The 21,484-nt window shown below is 37.2% G+C and overlaps 1 protein-coding gene across 1 annotated transcript; it reads right to left on the bottom strand.

The window, feature by feature from the left end:
• Positions 1–9,379: 9,379 nt before the first annotated feature.
• On the bottom strand, positions 9,380–20,189 carry LOC110195139 (olfactory receptor 52I1-like). The gene is given in 4 exon segments (XM_078146206.1): positions 9,380–9,438; positions 10,128–10,748; positions 10,751–11,071; positions 20,126–20,189. Coding segments are annotated over 4 exon segments (1,065 nt in total).
• Between the last annotated feature and the right edge of the window lie 1,295 nt (positions 20,190–21,484).

Below are 21,484 nucleotides of genomic sequence, written 5' to 3'. Positions count from 1 at the left end.
CAGTTCTGATTTTTAAGGAGTTATTTTTTCAGTATTTTTGTGTCTCTTTTATTAAGCTGCTAATTATTTCATAATTTTCTTTTTTTATGATTTTTTTTCATAATTTATTGCACCTCTAATTTCTCTCAATTTTTAGTCTCCTGCTGTTCTTTGATTTTTAAAACTTTTTTTATTCTTTTTAAATCTCTTTAGGTCTTCTGGAAATTATTGTTGGTTTTGTGTCCAATGCACATTTTTTTCTTTCAGTCTTTGCTTGTAAAAGATAATACTCATTTACTTCTTCTGGGTTTGTATCTTTAACTTCCCTATCACCACAGTAATTTTTTTTGTTCTAATTTTTTTATTTGTTTGCTCATTTTTCTGCCTACTTCTTGACTTTCGACTTTATGTTAGAGTTGAGCTCTGATAACTTCTGGGTGAACAGATTGTCTGGAGATTTTATACATTTATATCTTGTTTTCACAGCTTTATCTGGAGTCCTGTAGGTCTTTGTTACCTCCAAATTGGTGTAATCCAGACAGAAGTCTGGTTCACTGCCCTCTCGGTATGTACTTTTTTCCTTACCTAAGCAGGATCCTGCTCTCATGTAATTGTAATTGCTCCTCTCCCCCTTGAACTGTCATCTGTAACTGGCCAAAGAGCTACCAAATATCACCCAATCCTGTGCGCTTGAACAAAAGTCTCCTGGAATCTCTTTCTGACCAGGTATTCAGTAAGACGACTTGTTACTGATGACACTGCTGATGCTTCCTGCCACCACCACTTAGCTTTTGCTGCTTCTGCAGCACCACACTTTCAGATAGCTCTCAATCTGATGTTTGCAGTTATAAAAATGAGCTCTTTGTGTCCTAGTATGATATCTGTTCTCTCTTCTCCCTAAACAAATTTTGAGGTCACTGTGTGCAGGAATCAAGCTATCTAAAAAAGCCTCTGAGTGATAAATGGTCAGAAGATATAAACAGGTAATTTTCAGATGAAGAAATTAAAGCTATCTGTAGTCATATAAAAAAATGCTCTGTCACTATTGATTAGAGAAATGCAAATTAAAACAACACTGAGGTATCACTTCATACCTATCAGATTGGCTAATATGACAGAAAAAGAAAATTATAAGTGTTAGAGAAGATGTGGCAAAAATGAGACACTAATGCATTGTTGGTGGAATTGTGAATAGATACAATCATTGTGGAAAATGATTTGGAACTATGCCCAAAGGACAATCAAACTGTGCATACCCTTTGATCCAGGTTTATCACTACTACTTCTGTATCCCAAAGAGATCATAAAAAGTGAAAAGGACCGACATGTACAAAAATATTTATATTACCTCTTATTTGTGGAGGCACAAAAAGGAAAAGTGAGGGGATGCCCATCAATTAGGGAATGGCTCAACAATTTTTGGCATATGAAAGTAATGGAATACTGTTGTTCCATAAGAAATAATTAGCAGGCAGATTTCAAAAAAACCTTGAAAACTTACATGAACTGATGCTGAGTGAAGTGAGCAAAACCAGGAGAACTTCGTCCAAAGTAACAACAACATTGTGCAATGATTAATATGATAGGCTTCTCTCTTCTCAGCAATACAATGAACCAAGATAATTCTAAAAGACTCATGATGGAAAATGCTGTCCATTTTCAGGGAAAGAATGAATCTGAATGTAGATCAAGGCATACTATTTTCATTTTTTTTCATGGCTTTTCCCTTCTGTTCTGTTTCTTCTTTCACAACATGACTATTGCAGAAATAAGTTTAACATAATAGGACATGTGTAACTCTATCACATTGCTTGCCATCCTTGGGAGGGTGGAGGGTGTGAGGGAGGGATAAAAATTGGAACTCAAAATCTTATAAAAATGAATGTTGAAAACTATCTTTACATGTAATTGGAAAAAAATATATAAAAAATTTAAAAAGACTATAAGCTAGTTCAACCTTTCTCTGAACCTCACTTATTTTGTAAAATTAGAAAATTCTATTGGCTTGTGGGATAGATGTCAAGAATCAGCCTCAGTTAGTTAAAGTTACAGAGTAAAACACTTCCTTTTCATCTAACATATGTATGGAATCACAGAATTTGAGAGATGGAAAGGACCTCAATAGGAATCAGGACTAATCCATAATCTAAAGAAATCTCACTATAATATGCCCAATTAGTAGTCATCCAGTTTTCTCAGAGAGACCTCCAAAGATCAGAAACCCACCACTACTCAAAGTGGCCCATTCTACTTTTGGAAAGCTCAAATTATTAGAAAGTTCCTCTCCTCCTGCCCTGACATCAAGCCTAAATAGGTATCTTTGAAACTTCTACACATTGTTCCTGATTCTGCTTTCTGAGGCCAAGGAGAACACATCTAACGTCTCATCTACATGGGAAGACTTATATGAACTGATATGGACCTTTTGTAAGCCTTGAAAAATCAGAACTGTAAGCTATAGAAACAAATGTAAGTCTGTCCCATGCATTACTTATGAGAAGTGCACTTGTATATTTGTGGGACCAAGAAAGAGTACAGACGAAAAGCATGAATAGGAGAAAGTTGGACCAATATAGATTATCTGAACTAAGATTATAGATCACTGTCTTACTCTCAACAGTTGAGGGAATCAGAGGCCTCAACCAGTGCAGTGGCCATTTCATTGGAGAGAAGGGGGCAAATCAGAATGATAATGTAACAGAGGCAAGGTAGTACTAGAAACCTGAAACTGGAATCAGGAAGATATGAGTTCAAATGTGACCTCAGACACTTACCTGCATATGACCCAGGACAAGTTGTTTTGCTTTTCTCAGCTTCAGTTTTCTCTTCCACAAAACTGAGATGATAATAGTGCATACTTCCTATGGTGGCTGTGAGGATCAATGAGATAACATACATAAAGCACTTTGCGAATATTAAATTGCTACATGAAGGCTAGCTATTATTTACTGTCATTGTAGAGACAGAATCCAAAAGACTTGGCATCTATTTGAATATGTATGGTAAGAGAGAATGAGGAGTCACAGCAAGGCTGCAAACCTACATGCCTGGCAGGATGACGGTACCCTCAACTAAAACAGGGGATTTAGTTACAGGGTAGGGTTCAGGGGAAAAGTGGGGTTCTGTTTTGGACTTGCCGAGTTTAAAATATCTGTGGGATACCCAGTTTGAAACGTTCGATAGACAATTGGTGATGTGAAACTGAACCTTAAGAGAGGCTAGGGTAGCTTTAGAGATGTGGAAGTCTTCTGCAGAGAAAAGATAATTAAACCAATGGAGAGAAGAGAAAAGATCCCAGAACAGAGACTGGGGAACAGCCATAGTCAGGGGTGCACTCTGAATATTGATCCAGCAAACTAGACTGAGGAAAAATCAAAGATGTAGGAGAACCAAGAAAGAACAGTATCATGGAGTTCAGTTTAACTTTATTTTTCTTCTCCTTTACATTAGCACACACACACACAAGTGTGTGTGTATATGTATATTATATGTATATATATATATATATATACATATATATACATATATATATATGTATATATGTATGTGTGTGTGTGTGTGTGTGTGTGTGTGTGTAAAATGTCTGAAAAGCTTCTGGGCTGTTCATTCTTCCTTTCCCTTTCAATTTGTGCGTATTTGATCCTGGTTCCTAAGTTAAAAAGGAAATTAATTCCCCATCCTACCTGTAGGTGTTTACACATATCTACTTTCTACTGGTTCAGAAGGAATGGGTAGGTCATTGGGATTGCAGACAAGAATGACAATTAGGTAGTGTGTTTCTTCAAGTTGGATGAGTGCAAATTCAGTGCCAACACTCAGAGAGAATCTAGGATAAGCTGAGGCAGGGAAAATCTCATCTCACCATTAAGAATTCAAACCTGTGCTGATCTCCTCTGGAACTTGCAGGGTGTAAAGCTTGGTCAAAAAAAAAAAAGATGTATGAAAACTTTTTGTTGAATTATTAACTGATTTTTTTAATATTTTCTGAAAATGTATAGATAGTCTGGATAATTGCAAGTTTTGTATGTATGTTTGTTTATGTAAGTTTGTACAATGTTTTAAAGAGGGATTCATGTGGCTCAGCCCCAGACCTGCTTCTGAAAGTGATTCCAAGGAACTATGGAAAAAACAAATAGGCAAAGCTATGAATGCCATCAAACTATATGAGCCCTGAGGACAAGAAATCAGCTTCCTTATCCAGTGTAAAAGCTAGATATAGCCTTGAGCCTAGAAAGAAGGCTTGTACTTTCCATTGTGAACTTTTGGTTCATAAACTTTTACTTTCTCCTTAGTCCTGATAGAATCATACCCTATCTTTTCAGCCTTTCACATTATTAATCACATTCTTCTCTCCTGACCTCTAGATTTACATCTCCAACTGCTTATTGAACATTTTGAACTGAATGTCACATAGACATCTTGAACTCAACAAGTCCAAAACAGAGCATATTATATTTCTTCCCAAACCCTAACTTTTCCTAATTTCCTTCTTACTGTTGAGGATACCACCATCTTCCCAATCACCCAGGCTAACCTTGGTGTCATCCTCAACTACTCATTCTCAACTTCCATATCCAATGTATTGCCAAGTATTTTCAACTTGACCTCCATATACTTTCTCATATACACTCTCCTCTGCTCTGACATTTTCTTCATCCTGGCGGAAGCCCTCATCACTGTATTATTACAATAGCCACGAATAGAAATCCCTGCTTCATTTCTTCTGACTTCACTCCATCCTTCACTCAGCTGCCTTTGACTTTCTTAAAAAGGAGGTATGAGCATGTCGCTCTTCTACTCAATAAACTCCAATGTTTCCCTATTACCTGCAAGGCCAATTATAAAATCCTCTGTTTGGCTTTTAAAAACTTTCATAACCTATCCCCATCCTGCCTTTCCAGTCTTTTTATGCCTCACTCCCCTCAGTATTCTACAATCCAATGACACTGGCCTCCTTGCAGTTCCTTGTACAAGACACTTTATTTCTCATGCTTTTTCCGTGTTTATCCCACAGGCCCAGAATGCCACCCCCCTTATCTCCACTCTCTGGCTTTCTTAGTTTCTTGGCTAAAATCTTGCCTTCTGCAAGAAGTCTTTCTCAATCCCCTTGAATGTTAGTGCCTTCCCTCTGTGATTATCTCTAGATGTTCCAGTCTCCACTGAGCCTCTCTTTATTGGGTCTCTGCTGTTGTCATCTGCTGTATAACAATTGTTAAACATCTTTCCATATATGGAATATGCATTTTAGCACCTTTCAGCACCATTGTGTTAAAACTACAGCCACACACACAGCCAGTGAAAAGGGTCTTATGGTTAGTACAATCTTTTCAAGCATTTAGCTTCTGTGTCAGCTATTACTCTTTGAATTTTCTCTATTATTTTGGTTAGGGTGTCAAAATTCCATTCAGCTCCAATCATACTTGTGATTGTTATGCTAAGTGCATGCCAACCATCCCCAGGATAGGGGCTGGATGAAAGTTATCACCACTGTGCTTTTCTGGTAATGAAGAAATTACTTTTCTTTCTACAAAGAAAGTTCTAAATGATAAGATGAATTTTGGCAGATAAAAATTTAAAAAACTTGTTTGTACAAATAAACAATATAGCTTACCTAAGAATAATCAATTCATATTGTGAAAAACCTCTTTGCTTTAAACAACTCTGATAAAAGATTGAAATGTAAAATCTACGTGTGCTTTAACATATGTTAGATTAAGAGCCACCCCCCAAAAGGTAAGTTGTCAAAATAAATAAAAGGGTAGTTTTTAAGGAAAGACAAGAATTATCAACAACATCTGAAAAAAAAAGTGTTGAAGGATACCATTGGACACATAAATGCAAATAAAGTAACTCTAAATGATCACTTTTGGTGACAAAGGTTGAGACTTGTGATTTTATCAGTGAAGGGAATTTGCAGTAAGGGATCAATACATACTGTAATCCACATTGGGAATATTTGTACAGTTTTCTGGGACACTGAGTGGTTAGGTGACTTGCAAAGTATCCAAAATCAGCATTTGGTTGGGGCAAGACTTTAATTCAGATCTTCTTAACATCAATGTTAACTTCTTTCCAAATGTAAAAATTAGGTATGGATGAGACTATGAGGAAACAGAAATATTAATTGATTTGGCAGGTCTGTGGATTACTCCGATCATTTTGGAAAGGAGTTTAGATTTGCCCACATTGCAAAATTATTTATACCTAGAAAATTTATTGCAAAGAGAATATTTGACAGGGGAGGAGAAAAAGGCCTATCTGTATAAAAAATATTTATGCTATCAGTAGGTAGAATAGACAAAAAAATAGAAGCAAACCACATGTCCAATGATAGAAGCCTGTCTGAATAAATTATTCCAGATCAATCTATCCACCTACAAGGATTTATGAAGCACCTATTGACTTCATGATTCTGTGCTGGTATGTAATGTAATATAATTGAATCATAACAACAACTAATAGAAAGAATTGAAGGAAACAGATTTAAATGAAGTAATATAGAATAAGGCAACAGATTCAAAGATAATGTACACCAATTACAATATTAAATAGCAAAGACACTAAAATAAAAGAATGATCATTAGTATTACCTTGTTAAAGGTAAAAGTATACCTCCTCAAAACTGTCTGCACTTCACTCTCTCTGATTGGAGGTTAGAGACCTCTCCTCCCCTAACTATTCAAAAAGTGTCATCCCTTCACCTTCTTCATTTCCTACTTATCCTCAAAGCCTCAATTCATACCACCTACTCCACGAAGCCTTCTCTGATCCCTTCCCACTCAAGGTTTCAATAGCACTTTCTAGGATAATAGGAACTACATCTCAACTTATCCATGTATCTAAAAGGAAACTGTTTAAGGTCTTGGATGAGGGACAGACAACAATCCAAGATGACACTGAACTCATGAGTATTGGCTGATAGAAGTATTCTGGTGCATTCAATAAAATTGGGAAGTAAAGAGGACAGGTTCTGAGGGAAAATTGAAGGCTTCTGATCAGAACATCTTGATTTTGGGGAAATCTAAATGTCTTTGCTTATATCTATGCCTTTCATCATGTTGTTAGAAATAGAGAATGGAGAGGCAGCAAGGTGGTGCAGTGAATAGAGCTCTGGCCTTGGAATCAGGAGGACCTGAGTTCAAATCCAGCCTCAGTCACTTAATACTTACTATGTGTGACCCTGGGCAAGTAAGAAAGAAAGAAAGAAAGAAAGAAAGAAAGAAAGAAAGAAAGAAAGAAAGAAAGAAAGAAAGAGGAATGGAGTCCTAGGAAGAGGTTGATGGATGAAGGTATGGATATGAGAGTCATCTTCATGAAAGTGATAATTGAATAGGAGATGGAATCATTAAAGGAAAATGTAAATAGAGAGAAGAGGGCCAAGGAGAGCACTTTAGAGGATACCTGCACATTAAAGGTATATAGTGTAGGCACCTAATAAATGTTTGTTGAATAAAAGGATGTTTCACTAGCACCTTAATTCAACATTTTAGAAACTGAACATCTGCGTCAGAAAATACATTCTCTTAACTTCCCTTTTCCTTTCGTATCATTTTCTCCTAATTAGCCAAAGTTGAGGTCTCAGTCATCATTGGATGTGAGAGATGGGAAAGAAAAGCCAATTAATGGCTACAATTCTTATAATCTAGCCAATAGCTCACTAACATTCAGACTCCTTAAGAGTCTGCCCAGTATGACAAATGTCCCAATGGGGCAGCTAGGTGGCACAGTGGATAGAGCACCGGCCCTGAAGTCAGGAGTACCTGAGTTCAAATCTGGCCTTAGACCAAACGCTTAATACTTACTAGCTGTGTGACCTTGGGCAAGTCACTTAACCCCAACTGCCTAAAATACAAAAAAAAAGAAAAGAAAAGAAAAGTCAATTAATTACAAGTTCCATTGATCCTAAATCCGCAATATTTCTATCATTCATACGAATACCTCCATTACAATAGAGACTGCTCAGATTTAGGCCTTCAGCATCTCTCAGCTAGTCTATCATAACGCAATTCTAGATGTTTTTAACACTTTTAGTCTCCCCTCTCTCCAATTCATACTCCATCCACCAGCCATTTAATATACTTAAAATGCAAGTCTGAAAGGCATTTTTGTGCTCAAGAGTAGAATGATTTGTTACTATAGCGTTAACGTTAATTTACACCATCTTTTAAATAACTCTGTGACAATTAGTATGGATGGTATGTGCTAAGGCATGAAAATAGTGGCACTGTCAGAGCTACCCACACCTGGATAAATGTCTTGCTTCTGAAACTATAGACTAGCCAGCTGTCACAAATTAATTAATTAACAAATGTCAGCACATCATTTTTTGTCATAAGATGGCATCACAACTATGTAGTAGTGGCATGTTGCTTTCTCCCAGGTGTGCATGAACACTCCTAAAGCTAGGAGGAAAGTCAATTGGCACCGAGGTGTAATAAAGAGCTAAATTTCTGATCTGAAACATACCATCAATTAACAAAAATACAGTTTCTCTTCCATATGCTCTTTGAACCCCCATCTCATTACTTGGAATCTTCTTTCATTTGTCATGAACTTCCTCATTCAGAGAATATTTCACTCCTTATAGTCAGTCTCATTCATGGAAACAATCAGGCAGGATAAAACCCAAAGTGTTAAAAAGAAATACTTCCATGTGGATCCCAGTCAGCTTAGGAGTCAATACTTCCCTTTTCCTTTCAACATCCAGCTCCCCTTCAGCTTGTAAAAGAGGAGCAGCAGGAGACAAAAAGGACTAGTTTTTCAATGTGTGTAGATTTTATTAGCATTCTGAGGTGATAGATTTCTGCAATAGCATTCATTATTCTTGTGAACGAAAAAATTCCAAGTTTATTTTTGTTCAAATCTAACTGAAATTTAGCAATTCTATCAGTTATGAGTTTTTCTAAAATATTATTTTGAGGAGTTCCTAGGCTTTACCAGAATGCTAAAACACACACACACACACACACACACACACACACACACACACACACACACACACGCACAGAGAGAAAGAGAGAGAGAGAGAGAGAATTAAATACTCTTGTTCCAGAAAGGATTCCTGGTCAAGAATAAATTGGGATAAATAATCACTAAGATCTTTTCCAGCTCTAATATTCTGTGTTGATGATTCTTCTACTACTAAATACATCTATAGGTCCTTTGTAGTTTCATAGCCTGTGTTAGGGCAAAGACTTCCATTTTCAAAGGTACTCTAAATGTTTTATAATAGATCTGAAAGCTGTCCCATGTGTTAACAAAAGAAAATATTTAAATGAAGATGTTGTGCTATCAGTCCTCAATGAAGCCTAATGCATGACTCTGAGGAAAATGCCTTAATCTTGGAGAACAGTTTTATTCTGTGGCAAATTGCAAAATGCTTTTCTTATATTTCCAACTATCATGTCTTTATGAAGGATCCCAAGTTTCCATAGGAGTAACAGATGTAAGACATAAAGCCCAATACAATTGAGAAAGTGGATAGTGATTAGCAAAATGAACTCCCTCTCAGGGGACTGGTATTTTAATGTGTTATATCAGGGGATATGGAAAGACTAAAATGCCTTCAAGATGTAGCCACCTTTAAGTCTTAGCTCAAATCCTGCCTTCTATAGGATATCTTTGTCAATCCCCTGAACTGCTACTGCCTTCCTTTCTGTGATTAGCTTCAATTTTCTCTGTATATATCTTGCACCCATGATATCTCTCCTATTAAAGTGTAAACTCCTTGAGAGCCAAGTTCATGTTTGTCCTTTTCTTTGCATCCTCAGTGGTTAACACAGTGCCTGGCACAGAGAAGTAGTGATAATTACTTCTTAACTCACTGACTGACCACCATCTCAATAAATACACTTTGGTTGAAGACACAAGATAAAGAATATAAATGCTAGAGTGTCTGAAATGGGATGATTAGTTTGGAAATGATTTAGATAGGATATTTTGGGGAGTTCTACAAAATCCCCAGTGTGAGGCTAACCCTGCCACAAATGAATGATAGACATAAAGACAACTTTTCAATATGACCACTTACTTCTGAGCCTGTGCCTTCCATCTGGATTCACTGCGTTCCATTACAAACACTTGAGTAGGTCTTTTCTCTTTTGCTGAGTTTTGGCAGAAATGGCCAGGGATGTTGGTAGTCACTGCATTCCACACTCGCTCCCGGATGCACTTTGTCTTCAGGCCATAGATAAGAGGATTCAGCATAGGAGGGAGGACTAGGTAGAAATCAGCAAGCAGCACCTGGGTGTGCAAGAGCACTACATGCTGCCCTAACCAGGCCATATAGATGGACAATATGCCTGGCAAGTAGAAGAGGATCATGACACTCACATGGGAACCACATGTGCTGAGTGCTTTGACCCGTGCATCTCGAGAGGGGAGACTGAACACAGCCTTGAGAATCAGACTGTAGGAGGTAGCAATGAAGATCACATCAGTTCCTACAATGATGAAGGAAACAATCAAGCTATAAAGACTGCTGGGCATGTGATCAGCACATGCCAACTTGGCCACAGCCATGTGCTCACAGTAGGAATGGGGGACCACATGGGAGGCACAGTATGGCAGATGCACTACCATCCAGGTCATTGGAGTCATAGCTGTGATAGCTCTTGTTATGATGGCCATTCCCACCCCCATCATGGTCCGTGGAGTGAGGATAGTTTGGTAGTGCAGAGGTTTACAGATGGCTACGTAGCGGTCAAAGGCCATGGCCAGGAGCAACCCTGTTTCTATTGCTGTGGTGGCATGGACAATGAACATCTGGTGAAACAGGCAGCAAAGCCAATGATGCCATTGCCTGACCAGAAGATGTTCAACATCTTGGGGGTCACAGAGGTTGACATGACAATGTCCACAGCAGCCAGGACACATAGGAAGTGATACATGGGCTCATGCAGGGCACTGTCTGTCCAGATCACAATTATGATGATAATATTTCCAAATAGAGCTACAGAGTACATGGCACTTAGTGGGACTGCCAGCCAAAGGTGGGCTTCCTCCAGCCCTGGGACACCCAGAAGGATGAAAGTAGCTGTGTTCATTAATGTGTGGTTGGAGGGAGAGGCCAACATCACAGAGGACTTCTTTCCTGCAGACAAAGCCACAACAGTGATCAGAGACCAGAGGTCAGGGGCCCTAGGCTACTAATTTTAATGGGTGACCAAAGTCTAAATGTAGTTTTCGGACAAGACATGTTTCTCTTACATATCCAGGTGACACTGATCTATTTCTATTTGATTTTTCTGATCTTTTTTCTTCAAGTAGGGCATATACATGACCATTAACCTATAAAGGCAATAGAGGAATATTATCCCCACATAGGATTCACCAATCCTGAGCTTTTTAAGTCTGACATCTTTATTTGGCCAGGATTTGTTTATTTGTGTTCTCAGGCTCTGTCTTTGTGCCTCTGTCTCACTATCTCTCTATCTTTGTCTCTGTCTCTCATCCTTCCCTCATTTTACCTCTTCTCACATAATCAACATGGGGAAGAAGATCTCTATACAATCAAGGAGAAGACAGTGGCAACAGCATCTGATACTTGAACCTCATTCTATCCTGAACTGGCTCATGGGAAGAATAGACCCACATACACACAGTTCAGTAAAGAAATACATTTCATTCAACAGAGAGAGAGGAGGAAAGGGGGAGAAGGGAGAAAAAGGAATCAGAGGGAGGATAGAATAAAGGAGAGATTTGTCCTAAGGCTAAGCAAAATAAACTCTAACAACGTACAAAAAAATTTTAGCTTTTGTGAGATCTCAAAGAATTTTAATTTTAGAAAGTACTCAAGAATTGGAGAACACCTGAACAAATTATAATATATTAATGTTATGAATTAATATTGTGTTATAAGAAATAATGAAGAGAATGTTTTAAGAAAAGCTTGGGAAGATGGCAGAGTAAAAAGGTACTCACTCTCACTCTCCCCTATAAACCTCTGAAAACCCTAAAAATATCACCCCAGAAAAAAAAACCCTGGAAAAACTGAACTAGAAGAAAGACGGGTAGCAGCAGTGCAGCAGCCCAACAAAAGGGTCTTCCAGTGCCTCAGCAAAAATAAGGGAAACAGCACTACAAAGGGCCCCAGGTGGATAAGCACCCTGCAGCATTCATCTGAAAGGAGCTGAAGAAAGTGACCTAGAGGCTTCCTAAAGTCCCAGCCTTGCTGATTCCAACCCAATACCAGGTAAGCTATCAGAACCCTACAGCCTCCAACTGTCAACCAGGTGGAAATCCTGAAGCCCAGGTGGTAGAGCAGGTGAACACTAACATTGGACCCCCAAGTGCCTCAGTGAGGGCAGGGGAAATGGTTGAAACCAGCTCAGAAAACCACCAGATGCCTCAGCACTCTATGCAAAGGAATCTCCCATTGCATTAGCAGAAATGAGAGAGGCAGCATTGCAAGGGTCCCCAGGCAGATAAACACCTTGCAGCACCCACCTAAAAGGAGCTGAAGAAAGCTAAAGGAAAGGAAAAACAGGCAACCTAGAATTGCCTGAAAGTTCCAGCCTTGCTGATTCCAGCCCAACATGGGTAAGCTGCCGAAACCCTACATCCTCCTTCTGCCAACATAAGAGGCCCCAGTGCATAAAGAAAGTGACCAAGACCTAGGCTCCCAACATGAGAAGCTAGGGTTAGTGCCCTCTGTTCCCCAGAAGGAGAGCTCAATCTCTTTAAGGGCCAGGGAATAAAGAAACATCATGAGTAAAAAGAAACGGACCATAGATTCGTATTATGAGAAGAGTGAAGATCAAGACAGAAATTCTGAAGAGGACAACATTGGCAACAAACCCACATCTGCAACATCTAAAGAAAATATGAACTGGTCTGAAGCCCAAAAAGCCTTTGTAGAAGAGCCCAAGAAGAATTTTAAAAGGCAAATGAGAGAGGTAGAAGAGTCCTTAAAAAATGCAATTGGCAAATTGGAAAAAATATGCACTGAAGAAAACAAGTCCCTAAAAAACACAATTGACAAATTGAAGAAGGAAGTTCAAAAACTAACAGAAGAAAACAATCTGTTAAAAATTAGAATTGGACAAATGGAAAATAATGACTCTATGAGAGAGCAAGAATCAGTCAAAAAGAAACAAAAACATGAAAAAATAGATGAAAACATAAAATACCTCATCGGCAAAACAACTGACCTGGAAAATCAATTCAGGAGAGACAATTTAAAAATTACTGGAATACCTGAAAATCATGATGAAAAAAAGAGCCTTGACAGTATCTTTCAGGAAATCATAAAGGAAAGTCCTAGAACCAGAAGGTAAAATAACCATAGAAAGAATACACCACTCATCACCTGAAAGAGATCTCAAATTGAAAACGCCAAGGAATATAATAGCAAAATTCCAAAATTACCAGATGAAAGAGAAGGTGCTGCAAGCAGCCAGAAAGAAACAATTTAAATATCATGGAACCACAGTCAGGATTACACAGGACCTTGCAGCTTCTACATTAAAAGACCAAAGGGCGTGGCACACGATATTCCATAAGGCAAAGGAGCTTGGATTGCAGCCAAGGATCAACTACCCAGCAAAAATGAGCACCGTTTTTCAAGGTAGGAGGTGGATATTCAATGAAATAGGAGACTTCCAAACCTTCCTGATAAAAAGACCAGAGCTCAACAAAAAATTTGATCTTCAAGTACAGACTCAAGAAGACATAAAAAGGTAAATGGACAGAATACAATATGTTGTTAATAAGGGGGACTGTTTACATCCCTACAAGGGAATATGACACTTGCAACTCTTGAGAACTGTATTGTTATTACACCATGTTAAAGGAGTATACATAAAGAGGGTGGATATTAGTTGACTTTGATGTAATGATAAAAAAAACTAATCAAGTGGTTAAATGGATCCAAATAAGTGGATTAATCTGATCTTAGAAAATGTACTGAGAAAGGAGGAGGCAGACAAGGGTAAATTACATTACAGGAAAAGACACAAAATCCTATTACAGCAGAGGGAAAGAAGGGAGGGGTGAGCATTGTTTGAACCTTACTCTCATCAGATTTGGCTCAAGAAGGGAAACATAATCAGTTAGGTATAGAAATCTAACTTGCCCTATAGGCAGTAGGAGGGAAAAGGGGAAAGAAAAGGGAGGGGGGATAGAAGGGAGGGAAGAAGCAGTAAGGTAAAGGGGAAGAAAAGGGAAAGGGATAATAGAAGGGAGGAGGGACTGAAGGAGGTGGTGGTCAAAAGCAAAACACTAGTGGGGGGAAAGAAAAGGAAAAGAAAAGCATAAACGGGGGAAAGGATGGAGAAAAAGACACAGATAGTAATCATAACTGTGAATGTGAATGGGATGAACTCTCCCATAAAATGGAAATGGATTGCAGAATGGATTAAAAACCATAATCCTACAATATGTTGTTTACAGGAAACACATTTGAAAAAGAGTGACACATACAGGGTAAAGGTAAAAGGCTGGAGCAGAATATATTATGCTTCAGCTGAAGTAAAAAAAGCAGGGGTAGCAATCCTGATCTCAGACAAAGCAAAAGCAAAAATAGATCTAATCAAAAGAGATAAGGAAGGAAACTACATCCTGCTAAAAGGCACCATAGACAATGAAGTAATATCATTACTAAACATATATGCACCAAATGGTATAGCATCCAAATTCTTACAGGAGAAGTTCAGGGAGTTACAGGAAGAAATAGACAGCAAAACTATACTAGTGGGGGACCTCAACCTCCCCCTCTGTACTAGATAAATCTAACCACAAAATAAACAAGAAAGAAGTTAAGGAGGTGAATAGAACATTAGAAAAGTTAGGTATGATAGACCTCTGGAGAAAACTGAATGGGATAGAAAGGAATATACTTTTTTCTCAGCAGTACATGGCACATACACAAAAATTGACCATGTACTAGGGCATAAAAACCTCACAATCCAATGCAGAAAGGCAGAAATATTAAATGCATCCTTTTCAGGTCATGATGCAATAAAAATTATATGTAATAAAGGGCCATGGAAAGATAGACTAAAAAATAATTGGAAACTAAATAATCTAATCCTAAAAATGATTGGGTCAAACAACAAATCATAGAAACAATAATTTCATTCAAGAGAATGACAATAATGAGACAACATACCAAAACTTATGGGATGCAGAAAGCAGTTCTTAGGGGAAGTTTTATATCTCTAAATGCTTACATAAATAAAATAGAAAAAGAGGAGATAATGAATTGGGCATACAACTAAAAAATAGAAAATCCTCAACTAAACACTAAATTAGAAATATGAAAAAGGAAAAATTAATAAAATTGAAATTAAGAAAACTATTGAACTAATAAAACTAAGAGCTGGTTTTATGAAAAAAATAAAATAGATAAATTTGGTTAATTTAATTTAAAAAAAGAAAGAAGAAAACCAAATTACTAGTATCAAGAATGAAAAGGGAAGCTACCACCAAGGAAGAGGAAATTAAAACAATAATTAGGAATTATTTTGCCCAACTATATGCCAACAAATTTGACAATCTTAGTGAAATGGATACATATTTACAAAATATAAATTGCCCAGATTAACGAAGAGGAAGTAAAATACTTAAATAACCCCATCTCAGAAAAAGAAATTGAACAAGCCATTGATGAACTCCCTAGGAAAAATCTCCAGGGCCAGATGGATTTACATGTGAATTCTATCAAACATTTAAAGAACAATTAATTCCAATACTATATAGACTATTTGGGAAAATAGGTGAAGAAGGAGTCTTACCAAATTCTTTTTATGATACAAATATGGTGTTGATACCTAAACCAGGAAGAGTCAAAATAGAGAAAGAAAATTATAGACCAATTTCTCTAATGAATATAGATGCAAAAATTTTAAACAAAATATAGCAAATAGATTAGCAACTTATCACAGAATAATACACTATGACAGGTAGGATTTATACCAGGAATGCAGGGTTGGTTCAATATTAGGAAAACTATCAGCATATTGAGCATATCAACAAAACCAACAGAAACCACATGATCATCTCAATAGATGCAGAAAAAATTTTGATAAATAAACACATTCCTATTAAAAACACTAGAAAGCAAGGTATAAATGGAGTCTTCCTTAAAATAATAAATAGCATATATCTAAAACCTTCAGCAAGCATTATATGTAATGGGGACAGGCTAGAAGCATTTCCAATAAGATCGGGGTGAAACAAGGATGTCCATTATCACCACTGTTATTCAATATTGTACTGGAAACATTAGCTTTAGCAAGAGAAGAAAAAAAATTGAAGGTATTAGAATAGGCAAAGAAGAAACAAAGCTATCATCTTTGCAGATGACATGATGATATACTTAGAGAATCCTAGAGAATCAAGTAAAAAAACTTGAAATAATAAACAACTTTAGCAAAGTTGCAGGCTATAAAATAAACCCACATAAATCATCAGCATTTCTATATTACCAAAAAGCCCAACAGCAAGAGATAGAAAGAGAAATCCATTTAAACTTACTGTAGACATTATAAAATATTTAGGAGTCTACTCCTGAAACAAACCCAGGAACTCTATGAACACAATCAAAACACTTTTCACACAAATAAAATCAGATCTAAATAATTGGAAAAACATCAGTTGCTCATGGGTAGGCCGAGCTAATATAATAAAAATGACAATCCTACCTAAGCTAATTTACTTATTCAGTGCCATACCAATCAAACTACCAAAAATTATTTTATAGAGTTAGAAAAATAATAACAAGATTCATTTGGAAAAAAAAGGTCCAGAATATCAAAGGAACTAATGAAAAGAAATGCAGGGGAAGGTGGCCTAGCAATTCCAGATTTAAATTGTATTATAAAGCAGCAATCATCAAAACTGCTTGGTACTGGCTAAGAAATAGAGGTGGATCAGTGGAATAGGTTAAATATGCAAGACACAGTAGTCAATGACTATAGTAATCTATTATTTGATAAACCCAAAGACCCCAGCTTCTGGGATAAGAACCCACTCTTTGAAAAAAAAACTGCTGGGAAAACTGGAAAAGAGTATGGCAGAAACTAGGCATAGACCCAAATCTCACACCATATACCAAAATAAAGTCAAAATGGGTTCATGACTTAGATATAAAGGCTGATACTAAGTAAACTGGGAGAACAAGGAATAGTTTACCTATCAGATCTATGGAGAACAGAAGAATTCATGACCAAACAGGAGATAGAGAACATTATGAAAAGTAAAATGATAATTTTGATTACATGAAATTGGAAAGTTTTTGCACAAAGCAATGGAACTAAGATTAGAAGAAAGGTAGAAAATTGGGAAAGAATTTTTACAACCAGTCTCTCTGATAAGGCTCATTTCTAAAATATATAGAGAATTAAGACAAATTTATAAGAAAAGCCATTCCCAATTGATAAATGGTCAAAGGATATGAACAGACAGTTCTCAGATGAAGAAATTAAAGCATCTATAGTCATGAAAAAATGCTCTAAATTTATTGATTAGAGAAATGCAAATCAAAACAACTCTGAGGTACCACATCACACCTATCAGATGGAACATGACAAAACAGGAAAATGATAAATGTTGGAGAAGATGTGGGAAAATTGGAACACTAATACATTGTTGGAGTTGTGAAATGATCCAACCATTTTGGAGAACAATTTGGAACTATGCCCAAAGGGCTACAAAAATGTGCATACCCTTTGATAGCAATAGCACTTCTAGGGCTATATCCAAAGAGATCAACAATGGGAAAAGGACCCATGTACAAAAATATTCATAGCAGCTCTTTTTGTGGTGGCAAAGAATTGGAAATTGAGAGGATGCCCATCAATTGGGGAATGGCTGAGCAAGTTGTGGTATATGAATGTAATGGAATACTATTGTGCTATAAGAAATGATGAACAGGGTGACTTCAGAAAAACCTGGAAAGACTTGTATGGTCTGATGCTGAGTGAAGTGAGCAGAACCAAGAGAACTTTGTACACAATATCAGCAACATTGTGCGATGAGTAATATTGATAAACTTAACCCTTCTCAAGCATTACAAGGATCTAAGCCATCTCCAGAGGCCTTGCGATGGAAAATGCTATCAACACCCAGTGAAAGAACTATGGAAGTTGAATCGCTGTCATTTTTTCTTGTCTGTTGAGTTTTGTTTCCTCTTTCTGAGGGTTCTTCCTATTGGTTTTAATTTTTACTTACAACTTCACTAATGTTAAAATATGTTTAATGGGAATGTAAATGTATAGCCTATATGACATTGTGCGCCACCTTGCGGAGGGTGGTGGGGAGGAAGGGAGAGAAATTTTAAACTCAAAAGCATATGGAAGTGATTGCTGATAAATCAAAATAAACTAATAAAATTTAAAAAAAAAGACTTGGGAAAGGGCAGCTAAGCGGCACAGTGGATAGAGCACTGCCCTTGGAGTTAGGAGGGCCTGAGTTCAAATCCTACCTCAGACACATGATACTCACTAGCTGTGCCCTAGGCAAGTCACTTTGCCTCGAAAAGAAAAACAAAACAAAACCACAAAACTTGGGAAGATTTGTACGAACTGAAGCATAGTGAAGTAAACAAAACCAGGAGAACGATTAATACAATGACAATATGTTAAAGACAAACAACTTTGAAAGAAGTAGGAACTCTGATCAGCTAATGAACAACCATAGTTCCAGAAGACTCATAATGAAACAAACTACACACCTCCTGATAGAAACCTGAAGGACTCAAAATGTAGAAAAGTGCTGTTTTGTTTTTAAATGGCCAAAATTAAAATTTGGTTCCCTCAATTATACATGTTTGTAGTAGGGCTTTTGTTTTTCTTTCATTCTCAATTGAAGTTATTGGGTGTAGAATTGGAAAGGAGAGAAAGTGGATTTTTTCAGATTAAAATACGAATTAAAAATAACTGTAAGAGAATAAAGTACAGTTTTTTTCTCTGTGTTTTCTGAAGGGCAGAACTTCGATTAAAAAAAATTGAATTATACCAAAACAAATCAATCACAATAAAAGGGCGAGAAGGGTGTGGAATTTCTAACAATGACAATTACACATAAGTGAAATAGGTGCCTTAGGACAGAGGTGATTTCCCAAAACTCAAGGCTCTTATACACAGACTGAATGATCTTTGCAAAGATTGTCATAGCAAAAATTTCCCTTTAGATACAGCTTTGGAGAGATTTCTTCCAGTTTTATTTTTAACAAGCCAAAGTTGTAGGATGGAGTGTGATAAGGAAGAAAAGGCAATGGATTTGTTGTTAAAGAGCACTAGGGTTCAAATCCTAGTTCTGACACTTATTACCTGTGTGACCTTGGGCTAATCACTCTACCTTCCTGGTTCCCAGTTTCTTCATCTGTAAAATGAAGGGACTAGACTGAATGATTTTGAAGGCCACTTTTAGCTCTCAATACATGATCCTATGAAACTACTTTGGAAACCTCACACTATATAATTGTGAATTTTTATTATAACTTTATAAATCATTTTACTTGTAACATGGTTAATAATTTATAATAGCAGCTCAAAACAAGAATCTCCTTAGGACTCAGGAGACCAGAGTCTAGACAGATGGAAATATGACCTTTTAGGGACATTTGTTTCTAGTCTTAAAAGAAGGTACTGCCTCCCAAAATAAAGAATAAGCCAAAAAGTTTTTATGTAAAATTCAGTGCAAATAATTCAACAAATATTAACTGAGGACTTACTGAATGTTAGGCAGACAAAGTGTGAGGTATCAGGGATACAAAAATACAAACAAGATAAGCCTCTGCCCTTGAGAAGCTTATGTGGAGGAAGAAACATTTCATCTGGTGGGCTCTCTCTGACTTAACTTTAATCTGATGCTCTCCCCAGGGCACCTGCCTGCTGTGAGTGTGCCTGACTTAGTAAGCTGCAGAGAAATAGTGCATAACTGGATCTCAGAGCAAGACAGAATGTATCTGTGGCAGGGATTTCTAAATTTGAAGAAGGGATGCAAAGTAGAAGGGGAAGGTGGAATGTAGCATGGGCTCATGGGTAGAGCATGAAGCCAGAAGAACAGGAGTCAAGGAGCTTCTAATACTGGCTTTGCCACTTACAGAGAAAGAGTGACCCTGAGCAAGTCACTTCATTGTATGAATTTTCTCTTTCTTCTAAAACATGAGGAAGTTAGACATTGAATGGCTCTTTGATATCACCCAGTCCAACATTTTCTGCCATAGTTTTCTCCTCAGTCACTTTTCCGAGTCCTTGTTCCTCCATGGATGAGCTCAGCAGCAGTTGTTTCAATAAATTTCACTCATCCCATCCCAAACTTACCTTCTCTCCTCCTGGAAGTATTACTTTGAAAAAGTCCATTTAGATGAGTACAGTAGCCAAGTAGATAGAATAAAGGAAGGAAGGAAGGAAGGAAGGAAGGAAGGAAGGAAGGAAGGAAGGAAGGAAGAGGGGAAGGAAGGGAGAAAGGAAGAAGCATTAATAAACATCTATTATATACTAGGCACTGTGCTAAGTGCTTTATAAATATTATCTCATTAATCCTCACAATAGCTCTGTGAAGTAGGTGTTAATATTATACCCATTTTACAACTGAGGAAAGTGAGGCAAACAGAGGTAAAGTGACTCATCCCTAGTCACATGTTACTAAATGTCTGAGGTTGGATTAGAACTTGGGTCTAGTTGGGTCTTCCTTGGGTCTACTTGAGGTCCAGCCCTCTATCCACTGTGACACCTAGCTACCATTAAGGAATGAAAGAATGAAATATAAACTGACCCCCTCCTTTTTAAAGGAAATTTAGACTTATAGGCATATTAATTTTTCCTTCATAGTCAACTCCCTAACCCCCTTGTATAACATGTTTCCAGGTCTCTAAAGCATTATGGCTAAAACCCCTATCCTAATGGTCATTGACAGGATCCAGCAGTGTCAATGTAATCCCTCTAAGATATTAAATCATGGAAAAGAGATAACTTAGAACAAGCTGTTATGCACCCTGCCTCATGTAGCTCCAGAGACAAGGGCTAGATCATCAACAGTTTGAACTTTTTTGAAGGACAATGTAAATTCAATAATAGAAATAATTTTGAAATAGTTGCATTTTCCAACCATAAAACTGGATGATGTTAGAGGAAGTGAGCTCCCAGTCCTCAGAAGTATTCAAGAAATAGCAAGATACCTGTCAGGTGTCACCTAGTCTGGACTACCAGACTTGTAATGAGTAAAGCTTTAAACTTCTATTGAACTTCTGTTAAACTTCTGCCTCAGAAACTTAACAGTTCTGTGATTCTGGGAAAATCGTTTAATCTCTCTCAGACTCAGTTTCCTCATCTGTAAAATGGTGACAATAATGGCATTCACTTCACAAAGTTATTGTGAGGTTCAAATAAGATAAAATATATAAAGTGCTTTTCCAGTCTTCCACATGTTTCATTGTTATTGGTCTGTGGCCCTGGAAAGTCATTTAACCTCTCTTAGTCCCAGTTTCTTAATTTGTAAAAAAAAAAAAAAAAAAAAAAGAGAACCTACTTCATAGGAAACTTGTGAGGAAATGACAGAA

This window comes from Phascolarctos cinereus, unplaced genomic scaffold, assembly GCF_003287225.1.
Source record: "Phascolarctos cinereus isolate Bilbo 61053 unplaced genomic scaffold, phaCin_HiC Scaffold_726;HRSCAF=1367, whole genome shotgun sequence".
NCBI classification, from domain to species: domain Eukaryota; kingdom Metazoa; phylum Chordata; class Mammalia; order Diprotodontia; family Phascolarctidae; genus Phascolarctos; species Phascolarctos cinereus.
This window is presented reverse-complemented; position numbering and strand designations above follow the sequence as displayed.